The sequence below is a fragment of the Erinaceus europaeus genome, chromosome 13 (genome assembly GCF_950295315.1).
Source record: "Erinaceus europaeus chromosome 13, mEriEur2.1, whole genome shotgun sequence".
Classification (NCBI taxonomy): Eukaryota; Metazoa; Chordata; class Mammalia; order Eulipotyphla; family Erinaceidae; genus Erinaceus; species Erinaceus europaeus.
Window position 1 is genome coordinate 68,979,744 of NC_080174.1, and position 16,721 is coordinate 68,996,464.

General features: G+C 42.0%; 1 protein-coding gene across 2 annotated transcripts in view; it reads right to left on the minus strand.

The window, feature by feature from the left end:
* Window positions 1-16,721, minus strand: part of UTP11 (UTP11 small subunit processome component) — a 168,469-nt gene that overhangs the window by 147,677 nt on the left and 4,071 nt on the right. Inside the window, exons 2-8 of one of the 2 annotated variants that reach the window (XM_060206176.1) lie at window positions 13,938-13,999; window positions 12,700-12,802; window positions 11,870-11,983; window positions 11,049-11,142; window positions 10,821-10,951; window positions 8,663-8,773; window positions 6,755-6,843 (exon numbers count right to left, since the gene is read on the minus strand). In XM_060206176.1, the coding sequence (XP_060062159.1) occupies window positions 6,760-6,843; window positions 8,663-8,773; window positions 10,821-10,951; window positions 11,049-11,142; window positions 11,870-11,983; window positions 12,700-12,802; window positions 13,938-13,999 (699 nt within the window). In that variant the 3' untranslated portion in view covers window positions 6,755-6,759. Of the gene's footprint in view, window positions 1-6,550; window positions 6,844-8,662; window positions 8,774-10,820; window positions 10,952-11,048; window positions 11,143-11,869; window positions 11,984-12,699; window positions 12,803-13,937; window positions 14,000-16,721 lie in introns of those variants that run through there. The other variant, XM_007527106.3, reaches the window with a different exon arrangement.

The window sequence follows — 16,721 nt, forward strand, 5'->3', positions numbered from 1 at the left end:
AAACTCCTCTGCCTGGAAACAAGTGACTCCTTGGTTTTCTTCTGGACCAGCCTCTATTACCAGCACACTGAAGCAGAGGGCTCAGGACAGTAATGTGGCCACAGCAGCAAACAGCATGCTCCCCCACAGGGCAGTCTTTGGCATTACCCTGGCCAAGTGAAGCAGTGAGGCTAGACAGAGGGAAATGGGTACGAGGTACATTCAGGAGAGATACTAATTACATAGCACTGCCCAGTGTAATGGTAATGGAACCCAGAAAAACAAAGGGAATTTCCTACCAGGGAATCTGAAGGAGAGATTTTTTTTTTTTTTTCTAATCAGAGGCTAGGGGAGATGGCATAATGGTTATGCAAAGGATTTTCTTCTTTTTTTTTAAGATTTTTTTTTGGATAGTTATTTATTCCCTTTTGTTGCCCTTGTTGTTTTATTGTTGTAGTTATTAATGTCATTGTTGTAGGATAGGATAGAAATGGAAAGAGAAGGGAGAGACAGAGAGGGGGAGAAAAAGACAGACACCTGCAGACCTGCTTCACCACCTGTGAAGCAACTCCCCTGCAGGTGGGAAGCCGGGGGCTCGAACCGGGATCCTTACTCCAGTCCTTGTGCTTTGGGCCACCTGCGCTTAACCCACTGCACTACTGCCCAACTCCCATGCAAAGGATTTTCATGCCTGAGACTCTAAAGCCCCAAGTTCAATTCCCCACACCACTATAAAAGCCAGAGCTGTGAAGTGCTCTAGTTAAAAAAAAAAAAAAAAAGGGGGTCAGGCAGTAGCACAGCGGGTTAAGCGCACATGGCACAAAATGCAAGGACCAGCTTAAGGATCCCGGTTATAGTCCCTGGCTCCCCACCTGCAGGGGAGTGGCTTCACAGGCAGTGAAGCAGGTCTGCAGGTGTCTGTCCTTCTCTCCCCCTCTCTGTCTTCCCCTCCTTTCTCGATTTCTCTCTGTCCTATGCAACAACAAACGACATCAACAATAACAATAATAACCACAAAACAAGGCTACAACAAGGGCAACAAAAGGGGGGGGGGGAAATGGCCTCCAGGAGCAGTGGATTCATGGTTCAGGCACTGAGCCCCAGCAATAACCCTGGAGGCAAAATAAATAAATAGCAAAAATAAAATAAATAAATAACTGACCAGAGCCATCTAGGAAAGACAACAAGCAGAAGTGTGAGCTGAGCAGCTCTTGTAACTTCCTAACTGTATGGAGTGGGCTTGGGAAAGAAAACTGCTTCTTGGGGCAGCCTAGAATGTTCCTACTCATGACCACAGAATGTGAGCTCAGATCTAGAGGGATGCAGAGGTCACACAGGCTCCTAAGCTAATTATGGGCCCCAGATCACAGCAAATCGATGGGGTTTATAGTCAATAATATATATACCCTTTTCCCATATTAGGGAGCTACTCTTCCCTGATCCAGCTTTCTGGCCCATTTTCCAGCCATGAAATCATTTCCCCAGACAATAACTTGGATCCACTGGCATATCAGAATTCAAGCTCAGGGGCAAAAAGAAAAAGGAAAAAAAAAAAAAAAAAACAAGTATAGCCACAGACCCTTTGGAATTTAACTAAAATATGCCTACTTGCTATCTACAAAATGGAGGACCCCCTCAACTCTTCATCTGCACAATTCCAGCCCTTAGGTCCATGATTGGTCAACAATTTGTTTGGATTTGTATGTTAACTCTCTTGTCAACCACCAGGTTCCAGATGCTAATATGATGCCAACCATACTTCCCTGGACAGATAACCCCACCAATGTGTCTTAGAGCTCCGCTTCCCCAGAGCCCCACCGCACTAGGGAAAGAGAGAGATAGGCTGGGAGTATGGATCGACCTGTCAAGGCCCGTGTTCAGTGGGGTAACAATTACAGAAGCCAGGCCTTCAACCTTCTGCATCCCACAATGATCTTGGGTCCATACTCCCAGAGGGTTAAAGAATAGAAAAGCTATCAGGGGAGGAGATGGGATACGGAGTTCTGGTGGTGGGAACTGTGTGAAGGTGTACTCTTCTTAGCCTATGGTTTTGTCAATGTTTCCTTTTTTATAAATAAAACTTTTTAAAAAAAACTCTGCTTCTCTGGAGTCGGGCAGTAGCATAGCAGGTTAAGTGCTGGTGGTGCAAAGTGCAAGAAAACTCTGCTTCTCATAGCCATGAAAATTCCCTCTGATGGTTCCCCTGTACATCTAGCTAAAACAGACCCACAGAGCCATGTGGGAGCCCTGCCAACAGGGAGGCCGCATGACCTGGCTAGCAAGAGAGCGCACTCTCTGACCCCAGCAAGCAACTGCACAAGCCCAGGTAACCTGCAGGCCCAGCTCCAATAAGGTATTCCAGGTCCGCCCCCAATTCCTCCACTCAACTGGGACTTTGGGCCAGACTCCCACCCAGGTTTGGAGCCACTCTTCCCCAACACCCTGTGTAGGAGATTCTGTGAACTGACACACCCCGGGAGCTTGAAGAGGGAGGCCAGCACCAAACACCCACTTGCCTTACTATTTCAAGTCCCGACAGGCCCTGGCCTCACCAGCCTCCACAGGTAGGCAGAGCAGGTCTGACTCTGCTGGCTGCTTTCCCTGCTGGGGGGATGTGAAGCTCTGATTGTTCACTGTCCCACAGCCAGCAGCAAAGACAAAGCATGTGAAGCGACCCTGACCATGTCTTTCTGAGTCTATGGGGACTCCAGGACATGCTTCCTACAAGGTCCTCACTAGAAACTCTGAGGGGAAAGTACCTCCTGGCACAGTCCTCGTCTTGGGCCATGCTAATCTCAATAGGGCAAGAGAAAAATCTCTTTTCATAAGCACTCTCCCCCATGGCATTAAATTCGACACACACATCGCAAACATGAACAGAGTACAGGATGATTCCGACAGAAGCACATACTCTGGGGTGGACAACCTCAGTGAAGGACAGCAGCTCCACCTACTGGGCCCTTCCCCACCTTGTCCCAGGGAATCAATTTCTTCCAGAACCAGAAAATAGATTTTGAGGAAGAATAGTTAGGGGAATTTTTATTCAACCAGGAGATGCAGGGATGTTTTTCATTATATTTAATATGACTTAGTCCACTAGCATCTACCATTCTGAGTTCTGATTTTTATTTTAACTTCTTTAACTGAAAATACCTTCCCTCTGCTTCATAGAACAAATAAATATAAGGTACAATAAAGTACCATTTTCTGGCCCTGCTTAGCTTCTGAGATAGGACAAGACTGGGCGTGTTCAGGGTGGTATTGCTGAAAGTACCATTTTCCTAAGCTTTCCCCATCTACCATTCTTCCACATTTCTCTGTCACATTTATTGATTTTTTTTGGTAACATGTCTTTATTCTAATACTAATAAAATATATTTAAGCATATTTTTAAAAATAGGGGGAGAATAAGAAGAAAAAGAAAGTTAAGAAGGCCCCAGGAGTTGGCACTAGCTAAATTGTTAGACTTTAAAATAAGCAAATAAAAGCGGAAAAGAACCATCAGTCTGGTATATGTGATGCTAAAGGTTGAATTCAGGACCCCATACTTCATCCAATACACCACCTCCTAGGCTTTTTAAAGCATGAGGTCCCAAATTTAATCCCCACAATCACATGTGCCAGCATGATTCCCTGGCTCGCTCTCTATCTTTCCTTTCTCCTGTCAGTAAATGAATGAAATCTTAATAGTAAAGCTAGTAGGCTAGGTGATAGCTCACCAGGTATACACTTTGCAATGCATGACAAAGGCCAGTCGGGAGTAGATAGCATAATGGTTATAGAGACTTTCATGCCAGAGGCTCCGAAGTCCCAGGTTCAAACCTCCCCCCATTATCATAAGCCAGAGCTGAGCAGTGCTCTGGTAAAAATAAATGATTAATTAATTAAAGCCTCAGAACTACCTGCAAGTGAGAAGCTTCATAAACAGTTGAGCAACTACCTGCAAGTGAGAAGCTTCATAAACAGTTGAGGCGTGGTATGGTGTCTCTCTTTTCTCCTACCCAAAAAAAAAAAAAAGTCTCCCAGGAGTGAAAGGATCATGCAGGCACAGAGTCCCAGGGATAATACTAGTAGCAAAATAAAAGACACGAGACTCCCTCCAGCTTTGGTCATAAGAGTCCTCGGACTGAACAAGGCTTATTGGTTCTATTGAAGAGAACCACAGGTTCCCTGTTGTCCAAGTAGTTGCTGCTTTGAAAACTGGTTTGTGCAAGAGACCTGAACCATGGTCCTGACTCAGAAACGTCTGCCACCTCCATAGGCAGCCCACAGTTCCCTTAGCAAAGCCAAAGCCAGATGCCAAGAAACCAAATCACCTGGGCCTGGAGAATACAATAGTCTCTCTCCTCCCTAAGCAATGAGTCAGGAGTCTCCAGTCCTACTGAGCAACAAAGCATCAAAGCCCTGGCCTTTTCTCAGGACCTATGTGGCTGGAACCTGTCTTGACTGTTAATCACAAGGGCAACTCTTAGGTTCCCTTGGGCCGCAAGGAAAGCCCTCAGTGTAACAGCAATTCAGAACACCTAGTTCAACCTCCAGTTCTCTGATAACCTCCAGTCTGACTTAGGGTATTCCAAGAGAATGGATTGTTCTATTCCATTTAGCCTGTGCGCAAGACTCTGCATGCATTCCTGGGAAAGGACTTTTGTAACCTGGGTACCATAAAGTATGGGGATGCGCATGCCTGTTTGTGGGGCCTGTGGTTCATGCCTTGTATGTTAATGCGGGTGCCTTCGTGTGGATGTGTGTTTCGTGAGGTGGCATTTTCAGCGTACTTCCTCCCTTCCTACAACAGGAACAAGAGAAAGCCAAAACAGCAGTATAGAATAAATAATAACAGCATTAGCCAGCTATTTTGACTCAGGGATAGAAAGCTACTTTGTCTATCATTTACTTAACTCAGCACATCCTCAAAGAGGGGATCATACAGAACCCACATATTTTCTTTCTAAAGATGAAAACTAGCAGCTTCTGAACTTCTGGCCCTTCCCATTTTCCAAAGCCCCTGAACAACTTTCACTATCACTTTACACTTTATATAGGAACCTAGTAATCATGGAAATGTTTAGATTTTTAATGATATTTTTTTTCATCTTCAAAATCCACATGCAGCTGCTCCCTCTACAGTGGGTAAGTAAGCTTCAAGAACTCTGTTCTTCCCACATTTGCTGTAAGCATGCTCCGTCCTGTCCTAATGGCCTCAGCCTACCATCCTTATATGGGCAAGTAAAGGAAGGGGGAGTCTCTGGGAAAAGAAGGCTGTCACACATTCTGAGATCTGTATCCCTGAGGTGAAGAGCTATACCAAGTCATTTACAGTACCAGGGGCTGGGGAGACAGCATAAGGGTTATGCAAACAAATCTCATGCCTAATGCTTATCTAAGCTCCCAGGTTCAATCCCCAGCACAAGCCAGAGCTGAGCAGCACTCTGGTAAAATAAATGTAATAATAATAATAAGATAATAAAATATTGAAATCAGGAATTTGCCAGAAATGGAGGGCACAAATAGTCAGATCTGCTCTGATTTGAACTCCATTAATAAAGAGTTCCTCTGTGTTCCTAGTCTCAAATTTCCATCTGCACTTATAAAGTATAGAAAAAAAAAAACTCTTTCTTGGACTGGCAAAATAGACAGCTCACTGGAAATAATATGCTGCTTTGCCATGTGCACAGCCCAGGTTCAAGCTATCCCCCACCGCACTGAAGGAAACTTCAGTGTTGTGTGTTCTCTCCCCGCCTCCATATATGTATCCTGCCTTTCTGTCTATGTAATAATGGAAACAAAGCAAAACATGACACCTCTTTCTTGGCTAACTATTGAGGCACTTAAATTTCCAATAAAGGGGAGTTGGGCAGTAGCACAGCGGGTTAAGCGCACGTGGTGCAAAGCGTAAGGACCCACGTAAGGATCCCTGTTCGAGCCCCGGCTCCCCACATGCAGGGGATTCGCTTCACAGGCGGTGAAGCAAGTCTGCAGGTGTCTCTCTTTCTCTCCCCCTCTCTGTCTTCCCCTCCTCTCTCCATTTCTCTCTGTCCTATCCAACAACATCAATAACAACAACAATAATAGTAACTACAGCAACAATAAAAAAGACAACAAGGGCAACAAAAGGGAAAATAAATAAATAATTTTTTTTTAAATTCCAATAAAGAAATAAGGGTAAAAAATTAGTCGATACAATGGATGAACACTATGCAGACTTTTTACTATGAACATACGTGATTACTTTTTTTTTAATTCAGTGATGTGACAAAAACAGCCTTTTAAAAAAAGGACACAAAATCACTGTTACAACAATAACACACAGGACATAAATAGAAACTGGTGCACAACTTTACAAAACACAGAAAAGAAACTAGATTACTCAGTAAATACCTCCACAGCACTAGCTCCATAATGATTATTTGCCATTTTTAAGTTTTAGGACTAGTAAGAAACAATGTTTTCCAAAGTTCCTGTAACAAAATTATATAACTTTCATAATGAAGAAATGTAAATATATATATTTTCCATATGTATTTTTAAAGGCTGATTTTACAACCCAACAACAGTAAGAGAGGTTATACAGTTTAATATTATTATGTCAGTTTAATATTATGTCAATGAAAGACATAAATGTCAGATCTACTATACAAAGAGGAAAGAAAACCAGACCATTTAGATTAATGGAAATTGAAGTACTTGGAAGAAAGGGGGGAAAAAAAGAAAAAAACAAATAAACAAATAACAAGATTCTTTTCCATGTGGAATGAATGACAAGGCTTATTATTACAATATTCAACGTTTCCGACGACTCTCAAATTTGTAAATAGCTGGGGAGTTCACTGTTTCTTTCTTCACCTTCACTTTCTGAGTTTTATCCTACAAAAGAATGAAAAGGTTACAAGTAAACAGTGAGAGGGTTATTGTAAAGTAGGAGGCTTAATAAACTAGCTGGTAAAAAGGCCCAATTTCAGTCGCTCTTATCATTCAGGAGACAGAGCTCTTATTTCCCCCAGCACATCCATAGATGCAATGTATCAACTACTCCTCCACACACCTTTGATCGCACTAGCTATGAAAAAGTTCATGGACCGGGCGGTAGCACAGCGGGTTAAGAACACATGGCATGAAGTGCAAGGACTGGGGTAAGGATCCCGGATCGAGCCCCTCAGCTCCCCGCCTGTGTGGGGGGGGTCGCTTCATGAGTGGTAAAGCAGGTCTATAGATGTCTATCTTTCTCTCCCCCTGTCTTCCCATCCTCTCCATTTTCTCATCCAACAATGACATCAATAACAACAATAATAATAACCACAACAACAATTAAAAAAAAAAACCAAGGGTGAAGGATCACAGAGGACCTAGTGGGGATTGTATTATCATATGGAAAACTGGGAAATGTTATGCATGTACAAACTACTGTATTTACTGTCGAATGTAAAACATTAACTCCCCAATAAAGAAATTTTTTTAAAAAAAAGGGCAACAAAAGAGAGGAAAATAGCCTCCAGGAGCAGCGGATTCCAAGGCCCAGCAATAACCCTGGAGGCAAAAAAAAAAAAAAAAGAAGTTCTTGGGAAAAACTGAAAATGAAGGTATTCAAATCAATTTTTGTAAGCTTTATTCTCTCACGAAACCCTCATTGAGAAAGGCAGGCCTAAATGATCTGCAAAACTGAAGAATCTGACATTTAGAGGAAGGTAATGTGAAAGGGTCAGCTTATATTCCCTAGCTCTGCTATTCAGCAGCACAATGTTGTCTATTTTTAAACACCAGTCAGTTGCAGGCAGTTCTGCTTAACCTGTTTAAATGTTACAGATAGCAGCTCATAAGCTCTAAAGTTCATACGCTACCTGATCCTACCCTTTACTGTTCCAAAGCACTGACTAACAAGCCCCTTATTACCTTCTTTTTTTTTTTTAATTTTTTTATATTTATTTATTTATTTTTTTGCTGCCCTAGTTGTTTTATTGTTGTTATTGATGTCACTGTTGTTGGATAGGACAGACAGAAATGGAGAGAGAAGGGGAAGACAGAGAGGGGGAGAGAAAGATAGACACCTACAGATCTCCCCTCTGAAGGTGGGGAACGGGGGGGGGGGGGCCTCGAACCGGGATCCTTACGCCAGTCCTTGCACTTTGCACCACATGCGCTTAACCCTCAGTGCTACCGCCCGACTCCTGCCCCTTATTTCCTTCTTAATCAAGGAACATTTCAGCGCTGTCAGAGTAGCAGACACTGGCTCAAACCACTACCTCTGAGGAGCAGACATTTTCACTGGGGTTGATTTACACATAGCTAAAATTCATTCTCAGTTAAGACCTTTACAAGGGAAAAATGAAATAAAATAAAATAGGGGAATTGGGCTGTAGCACAGCAGGTTAAACGCATGTGGCAGGAAGCTCAAGGACCGATAAGGATCCCAGTTCGAGGCCCTGGCTCCCCACCTGCAGGGGAGTCGCTTCACAGGCGGTGAAGCAGGTCTGCAGGTGTCTCTCTTTCTCTCCCCCTCTCTGTCTTCCCCTCCTCTCTCCATTTCTCTCTGTCTTATCCAACAACGACGACATCAATAACAACAACCATAATAATAACTACAACAATAAAAAAATAATTAAAAAAACAAGGGCAAAAAAAGGGAGAAAAAATCAAATTAAAAAAATTAATTAAAATAAAATAAAGGCCCAAGGCTCTCCCTCCTCACCAGAAGATCTTTGCGTGTTTGAATTTTCTGAGCAACAACAAACAGCTTTTTCTCCCGTTCAATCCGCTGTGTCAGGCAGTTATACTGACGTTCTCTTTCTTTAGCTATCCGCTGCAGAAGAAACACAGATTTGTCAACAAAACAAACAACAGGATTAAAAAAAAATGAGTAAAATTGTTTCTTAACACACTTAGACACAACTCCCTCCAGAATCAACACCAGAAAATACTACAAACGTGTCCCTTTATGCATATCAGGCTCCAGAGCTAAAAGGAACCTTGACGACATAGCTCACCTCAAGCAGAATCAGGACTATCTCATGCCTCTAAGCTCCCAGGAATCTTCCCACTGCTACAACCTTTTTGAATATTCCAGTTACTTAAAGTGGTGTAGGAATGAACCAGCACTGGAAACCCTACACGACACAAAGTGAAAAAAGAACAGAAAGGCCACCAGGGAGCATGCCAGCGCTGAGAATAGCAGAACTCAAGACAGCAGAAGCACTTTTTCAGTGCAAACTGACCTGAGAATTCTCACTGCTGATGACTTCTCAAGGCCAGGAAGAAATCATAAACCTAAGAAACTGAAGAGCTTTGAATTATTTTATTTTATTTTGGGAAGAGGGCAAGACAGAGAGACAGAAAAAAGAGAGAGAGAGAGACATGCAGCTTCCCCCTGCAGGTTTGGTCCTGGAGCTTAAACCCAAGTCATTCATTGTTCATGGTAAGACACTCGGTCTACCAGATGTGCCACCACTCACTCCTCTAAAGCTTTGAATTGTCTTTTTTTAATTAAAGAATAATGAAGACTTTTATTACATGCGCCAAGAGAAGACGATTTATTTCCATTTCCAAGCCTTGATTTTCCTCAGGTAAAACTCTAGCTCCTTGCCCTCTAATACATAAAAGCTTTGAATTCTTTACTGAAATAAACATACTTGTTTGTACAAATATATATATATATATATATATATATATCATATCATATATGCACTATATATATAAAATTTCAATGTGGTAGGTGGGCATTCACAGACTTCTTAAAGCCCATTCATGGATAGCCTAACCCCTCCTTCCCCAGTTAGCAATAAAAAATTCCATAAGAATCCACCTACCAGTAATCTCCTCATAAATTAATTTTGCTTTAAACAATCAAAAGAAACAATCAAAAATGACATGGTCCAAACTTTTCTAATCTCTCCAGAAGTATACTGGTGAATTACCCCACACAGGAGTCTAGAATAATAAACTCTTTAGGAAATACCACATACTTGAGAAATGTCAGTGACAGTTATCTGAAAATACAACTACTTGATAAACAGGGTTATCACAAGAACACTAGTAGGCCAGCATCTCAGTTGGGAGTGTTATCTATATAGTGGGAATTATTACTGGGCCTCAGACTTAAACAATTCACCAACTCTATCAGAGTCTCACAGCAGTGGTTTCAGACAGCTTTTGTTTTCACTTTATTGCACAGGCTGTCAAATTTATGGGATTACCCAATATAGTCAAACTAATTAGGGGTATTTATATTACTAAAGCAAGTTTAGCTGCCTCTGAGCTAGAGAAACTGCTGTGAAATTAAACATTGGAAGCAAAGTTGATGCGGTGTAAATGATTCAAATCAAAACAGAACAGCTGTCTGCTCGAAACACATTGACAGCATTTTTTAAATGAAATCAGTCAGAAGTGAGAGTTCATCTCCAGAAGGCTTTATGAAAAAAAGCATGTCTTAGGCACACAGTCACAGTGATAGAAAGCATCATGAGGAAAAATCAGTATCAAATTTTGGTTACAAGTGTCTATCATGAATGACCTTTTGATAATGTGCATTCATTGTTAAAGGTCTAACATTAAACCTCTTAATCTTCATTCAGGACGCCCTTCTTCCCCTGCATTTTAAAGCCACTGGCATCTCTAAACAGGTATTAAAAAGCACAACCCGGAGTCAGAGCTAGGATTCAAATACAGATCTAAAGGAAAAAAAAAAACCCAAGCTCCTCACCACTATGATACCTATCTGCTAATCTTACAAACACGCCTTCACTTCCATGCCCATCAGCAAAACCACCTTCCAGCTCCCTCACTTAATGAGTTTCCCCACAAATAACGATAACAAACAGATTCCCCTAAACTCAAATGTGAAGAAAATTTACCTTAAGTCGACGTTCATGAGTAACTCCTTCCACTTTCTTCTTCTGCAAAGTCTCTATTGTAGGTCTATTAAAGACTCTGTCAACTAGTTCTGGGGCTGTTCGCAGGTGAGTTGCAACATCAAACTGTTCAACTAAAAGTCAAAACAATCCTTTAGGTACTGTGTGTCTCTAACACCGAACACAGACTAATATACTAGACTGTCCCAGAAATCTTCACAAATTTCATACCTTCCTTTTTGGTGTCAAAAAAAAATATATGCTTATTCTGTTGCTTCCCCTGGAAATCCAGCAGATGGAGCTCTGATTTTAGTCTTTCAATTTTCTAGAATAGAAGATAAGGTCTCACTTCACACTGGGTTCTTCTGGGGTACCAGAGATAAATTCATAGAAATCTAAACCATTTCACATTACAACCAGTCAGCAAAGAATTTATTTCATTCTTTTAAAAGGAAAGGGCCACTGAAATTTATCAAGAATCAACCACAGCTCAGGTGCTTTATTAGCTATTAAACAGAATTCATTTCATGCTCATAACAAACCTGTAAGATAGAAATAGGGGAAAAGCCTCAGGGAAACTAATTTGTCCATAATCATGGGGTTATTAAAGTTATAGTCAGAATTCAAACCCAAGGCTGCCTTATTTTCAAACTTGAATGTTTTCCACTCTACTATGTTCACTATATTTCAGAAAGCTCATCACACACACACACAGTCATTAATAGGGTTTCACACTGCTCCAGACTTTTTCAGATTTAAACCTGGGTCACACACGTGGCAAAGCAGTATGCCATCCAAGTGAGCTATTTTGCTGAGCCCAATTAATCATATTTGAGACTGTAAAGACCAGAAGAAATCACCTCATAATTGATGAATTTCATTTCCTTTTTTTTTTTCAACCTGGCACCTCTCAGCTCTGGCAACTGGACCCTCAGAACCCCAGGCATGAAAGTAAACTACATAAATTGCTGTGCTATCTCCCCAGCTCTATATATCCCTTCTTTTTTAAACAGCAATAACAAAGTCAGAACAGAAAAAAATTCTGTTGCTACCTTAGCTTCAGCAACTCTTTTCATTTCTATATACTTGACATCCTGAGTTCTCATCAGCTTCAACTGTTCTGGAGTTGCTTCTTCCTTAGTCTCCTTAATAACATGAACTCCATCCTAAAATCCAAAGTTAAAGATACATTAGATTAGAAATATTACATTGCATGCATAATTCGTGGTTAGAATGACAGCTAAATGCTATGTGTCACAGCAGTCCAACGCATTAAGTGCCCAAAGTGCATAATCAATTTAGTACCTCTGGTCACCCACTCTCTCAGAACTCCAGGAACAAGAAACCTCAAATTCAGAAGCATAAAAGGAAGCTGCTCATCAACGAGCAATTTAGCTTTGGATAATAACCAAGAGCACTGGGAGCAGTGAGAGAGCAGCTAAATAAAGACCAAAGATCGAGGGTCATGCGGTAGCGCAGCAGGCTAAGCGGACATGGCGCAAAGTACAAGGATCAGCATAAGGATCCCAGTTCAAGTGAGTCCCTGGCTCCCCACCTACAGGGGGAGTCACTTCGCGGGCAGTGAAGCAGGTCTGCAGGTATCTATCTTTCTCTCTCCCTCTGTCTTCCCATCTCTCTCGATTTCTCTGTCTTATCCAACAACAGCAATGGCAATAGTAATAATGACAACAACAGGGGCAACAAAATGGGAAAAAATAGCCTTCAAGAGTAGTGGATTTCATGGTGCAGGCACCAAGCCCCAGCAATAACCCTGAAAGCAAAAAAAAAAAACCCAAAGATCCTCCCCACCTATCACCTTCCTACATTAACTTTTCTTATTGAGTTGGAGAACAAAACATCAGCTCATCCGTTTGGTACTCACCTGGAGTTTAACCCGAGTCATTTTATAGTAGAATTCATCTGGATTTTTTTCAAGAGCTTTCTTCCGGAGAGCTCTTAGGTAGTCCTGCTTTTTCCGGTAGTCACTAGAAAGCAAGGTAAATGAGATTCATAGAGATTTTTCTTTTTTAATGTTATGTTGAGTAGACCTGACAGCATCCAAATTTTCTACAAGATAAAGGAAGGAGGGGAGGCAAAGCAGTAACCACATTTGATCCAAACTTGATTGTCACTGAGAGCAAGCTCATGTCCCTATAGGATCCCCTACACATACACTAATCCTGAAATTAACTGTTCTCACCTCACATCTATTTTAGCGCTACTCACACCATTATAGGAAAAAAAAATCAAACAAAGCACAAACTAGAACTCCTTAGAAAAAGTTCTGGCAAAAGCTTTCATCTCTAGTAACCAAATTAGACCTCAGAAACCGTGCATTATAGCAGTGCCTAGAATCATAGACTCTGGAACCATACTTACTGGTTCAAATCTTGATTCCACCACTTTTGGCTGAGTAAGCGTGGGTAAGTGAGTTAATCACTTTGCAACCCAATTTACTCTATAAAATGGTATAATATGCTGGGAGGCTGAAGGAAGAAATTTATAAATGAGTGCCTTATTCAATAATGGCAACAGATCTATGCCTTTAAAATGCTGGGACCCAGAACAATTCACTTAATCCATCACCATCTGCACAGAAGCATAAAATGGCTAGCAGCTGACATGCATGGCTAACGAATAATCATAAAGTATTTTGTAAATAAAGTGCTAAAGGAGAAGAATGGGAAATTGTTTTACAAAATGTTTTCAGAGTTCATTATCACCCACACACAGTCTTATGAATCCATATTTCACTTCTCTTCATTCCACACCACACACAGTGATGTAAGAAACTCAACAATTGGAATTCTAGATTATATCTTGCTCTTCAAAAAAAGAAAAAAGGTTCAGATTTTGGCTCAAACACTAAGGCAGGGGCAAATCAAAGCCACTGTGAGAAAACAATCTGGAGCAATGTTAAAAAAAAAAATGCAACTACAGTTAAACAAATAATGTTCTGCCTGAACAAAACGACGTTTAGGGTCACAGAAAAGTATCTGACAGGTTGCCAGAGTTTTGACTATTTTATCAATGGCAGGAAATGATCCCCTATTGGATACTCAGGCCATTCAGGAAGGTTATATTCTTTCTTATACTTAGACCAGAAATACTTGAACGCACTTTGCACGAAGTTTGTAATCTTTCTTTTTCTCCAGAAGGCCCAGACGTTTTCGAAAGCCAGGCTAGAAGACAAAAGAGGGGAAAAAAGTACTTAGTCTCCAGAGCAAACACATCATATGTATCAACATGACACCTGACTGGATGAGACTCTTGAGTACTCGGTAAATCCATGTCCTTAGTCAACTTACTGCCCTGTTCCCTCACCTCCCCCAACTGGGCTCTGCCCAAGAATGAAAGGGGCCATGCCAGTGCCAGGGAGGTCACAAGTACTGCCATAGTAAGTTCTTGGCCTATTAAGGACAGAGAGAGGCAACAATGACTCGGCACTAAGCAAGCAGTTGCCAGTTGTACTAAAATTACTACAGGCTTAATCCAAGGGCTTATAAAATACTATGAAGGGAAAACACAGTAACAGGGAGGTAACTATGGGTAGTTAAATTTAGAGTTTGGAAAACTGGGTTCAACTCCAGGCTCTACTTCTTAATAAAGTGACCTTGGGCAAATCTCCCAACTTATCTGAGCCACTGTTTCCTAACTGTAAAATAAGAATAACAGTACCTCTTAGTACTTGACGGGCTAAATGAACTTCTGTAAGTGTAATGTCTGCACATGGAGGTCTTGCACACAGGAGGTGCCCAGTTACATTCACTAAAATACTTTCTGTGACAGAGAACTCAGATGGCAGGGAGGGTAGAGCTGAATCTTGGTCCTATCTTTCCAGACTATGATTTGTTGGGCATTTAAGCGATGTCAGGGTCTGGGCCCAACAGGCTATTTACTCAGCACTTCCTCTATTACAAAACAATCCGCTATGCCCTTGCACACATTTCATTTAATCCCCAAAATGATCGTGGCAAGTAAGAGGGTATATAGACTAGGGACCTAATGCTATCTCAGTCTTCCAGAAGGAACTTCTTTTTTTCTTTTTCAATTTTTTTAAGTATCTTTATTTGTTTATTGGATAGAGACAGCCAGAAATCAAGAGGGAAAGAGGAGATAGAGAGAGAGATAAAGACCTGCAGCCCTGCTTCACCACTCACGAAGCTTTCCCCCTGCAGGTGGGGCCTGGGGCTCAAATCTGGGTCCTTGAGCATTGTAGCATGTGAGCTCAGCCAGGTGCGCCACCCACCCAGCCCCCAAATTTCCATCTTTTTTTAAAATTTATTTATTTATTTATATTTGATAGAGACAGAGAGGAATTAAGAAGGGAGGAGGAGGGAGATAGGGAGAGACAGAGACACCTGCAGCCCTGCCTCACCTCTTGGGAAACTTTCCCCCTGCAGGTAGAGACCAGGGACTTGAACCTGGGTCCTTTTGTACTGTAATGTGAGTGTTTAACCAGGTGTGCCACCGCCTCACCTCCCCCAGAAGGAATGTCTAGAGTGACTTGCCAAGAACATAGAGCAGCGAAGTCAGATCCAGAGCCCATGCAACTCGGGCACAGTCTAGTCTCCCACACCAGCGGACTGCAGCCCTCTCGCTCTTAATAATCCTGGTCTGAAAGCAGGGTGATATCAGGATGACTGAATATTTAAAATAACAATTTAGGGGCCAGGCAGTGGTGTACTTGGTTAAGCACACACCCTACAGTGTGCAAGAAGAACCAAGGTTCAAGCCCCTGGTCCCCACCTGCATGGGGGAAGTTTCGTGAGTGGTGAAGCACGGCTACAAGTGTCTCTCTGTTTCTCTCCCTCTCGATCTCCCCCCCCTCTCAATTTCTATCTCTCTCCAGTAATAAATGAATAAATATATAAATTAAATAGTTTTAAGATAAATGAATAAAATAACACATTAGGGGTCAGGAGCTATCTCACCTGATAGAGAACAGCACGCTTTACTATGTGCAAGGGCCTGGACTGGAGACCCTGGCATCACATGGAAGCACCAGGCATGATCGATATTGTAGTGTCTTTTCTCTCTCTCTCTCTCTCTCTCTCTTATTTTCTGTGTCTCTCTCCCTCTCCCTCTCTCTCTCTTTCTTTCTCTCTCTCTCTCTCTCTCTCGTCAATGAGCTTCACTGCTCCAGGTCAATATTTTGTTTTTAATCTTTATTTATTGGATAAGGACAGCCAGAAATCAAGAGGGAAGGGGATGGTAGAGAGGAAGAGAGACAGAGAGATACCTGCAGCCCTGCTTCTCCACTCGCAAAGCTTTCCCCCTGCAGGTGGGGACTGGGGGCTCAAACCTGAGTCCTTGCACATTGTAATACGTAACGAGGTGCACCACCGCCTGACCCCCTAGGTCAACTTTTTAAGACAGAAAGCAAAAAGACAGATAGAGAGACCAAGAAATACCACAGCAAAAAGTTTCCTTCAGTACAGTGGGAAGCTGTACTCAAACTTGGGTCTTCTTGCGCATGGTTAAGCAAGCACACTACCCAACAGAGCTATCTTACTGGTCCTCTCTTTCCCTATCATATATATATATATATATATATATATATGTTTTTGTTTTTTTTTCCCCCCTACCAGAGCACTGCTCAGCTCTGGATTGTGTGGGGGCTTGAACCTGGGACTTTGGAGCCTCAGGCATGAGTCTCTTTGCATAACCATTATGCTATCTACCCCTGCCCCTATCTTAAATTTTAAAGGAAAAGGAAAATTCACCTAATTGTGGTAAACCCATGCAGGTGTGAAGTCCAAATAAGAAGAACAATGGGGGTCAGGCGGTAGTGCAGTGGGTTAAGTGCACATGGTGCGAAGTGCAAGGACCAAGTATAAGGTTCCTGGTTCAAACTCCTGGCTCCCCACCTGCAGGAGGATCACTTTAAAAGCAGTGAAGCAG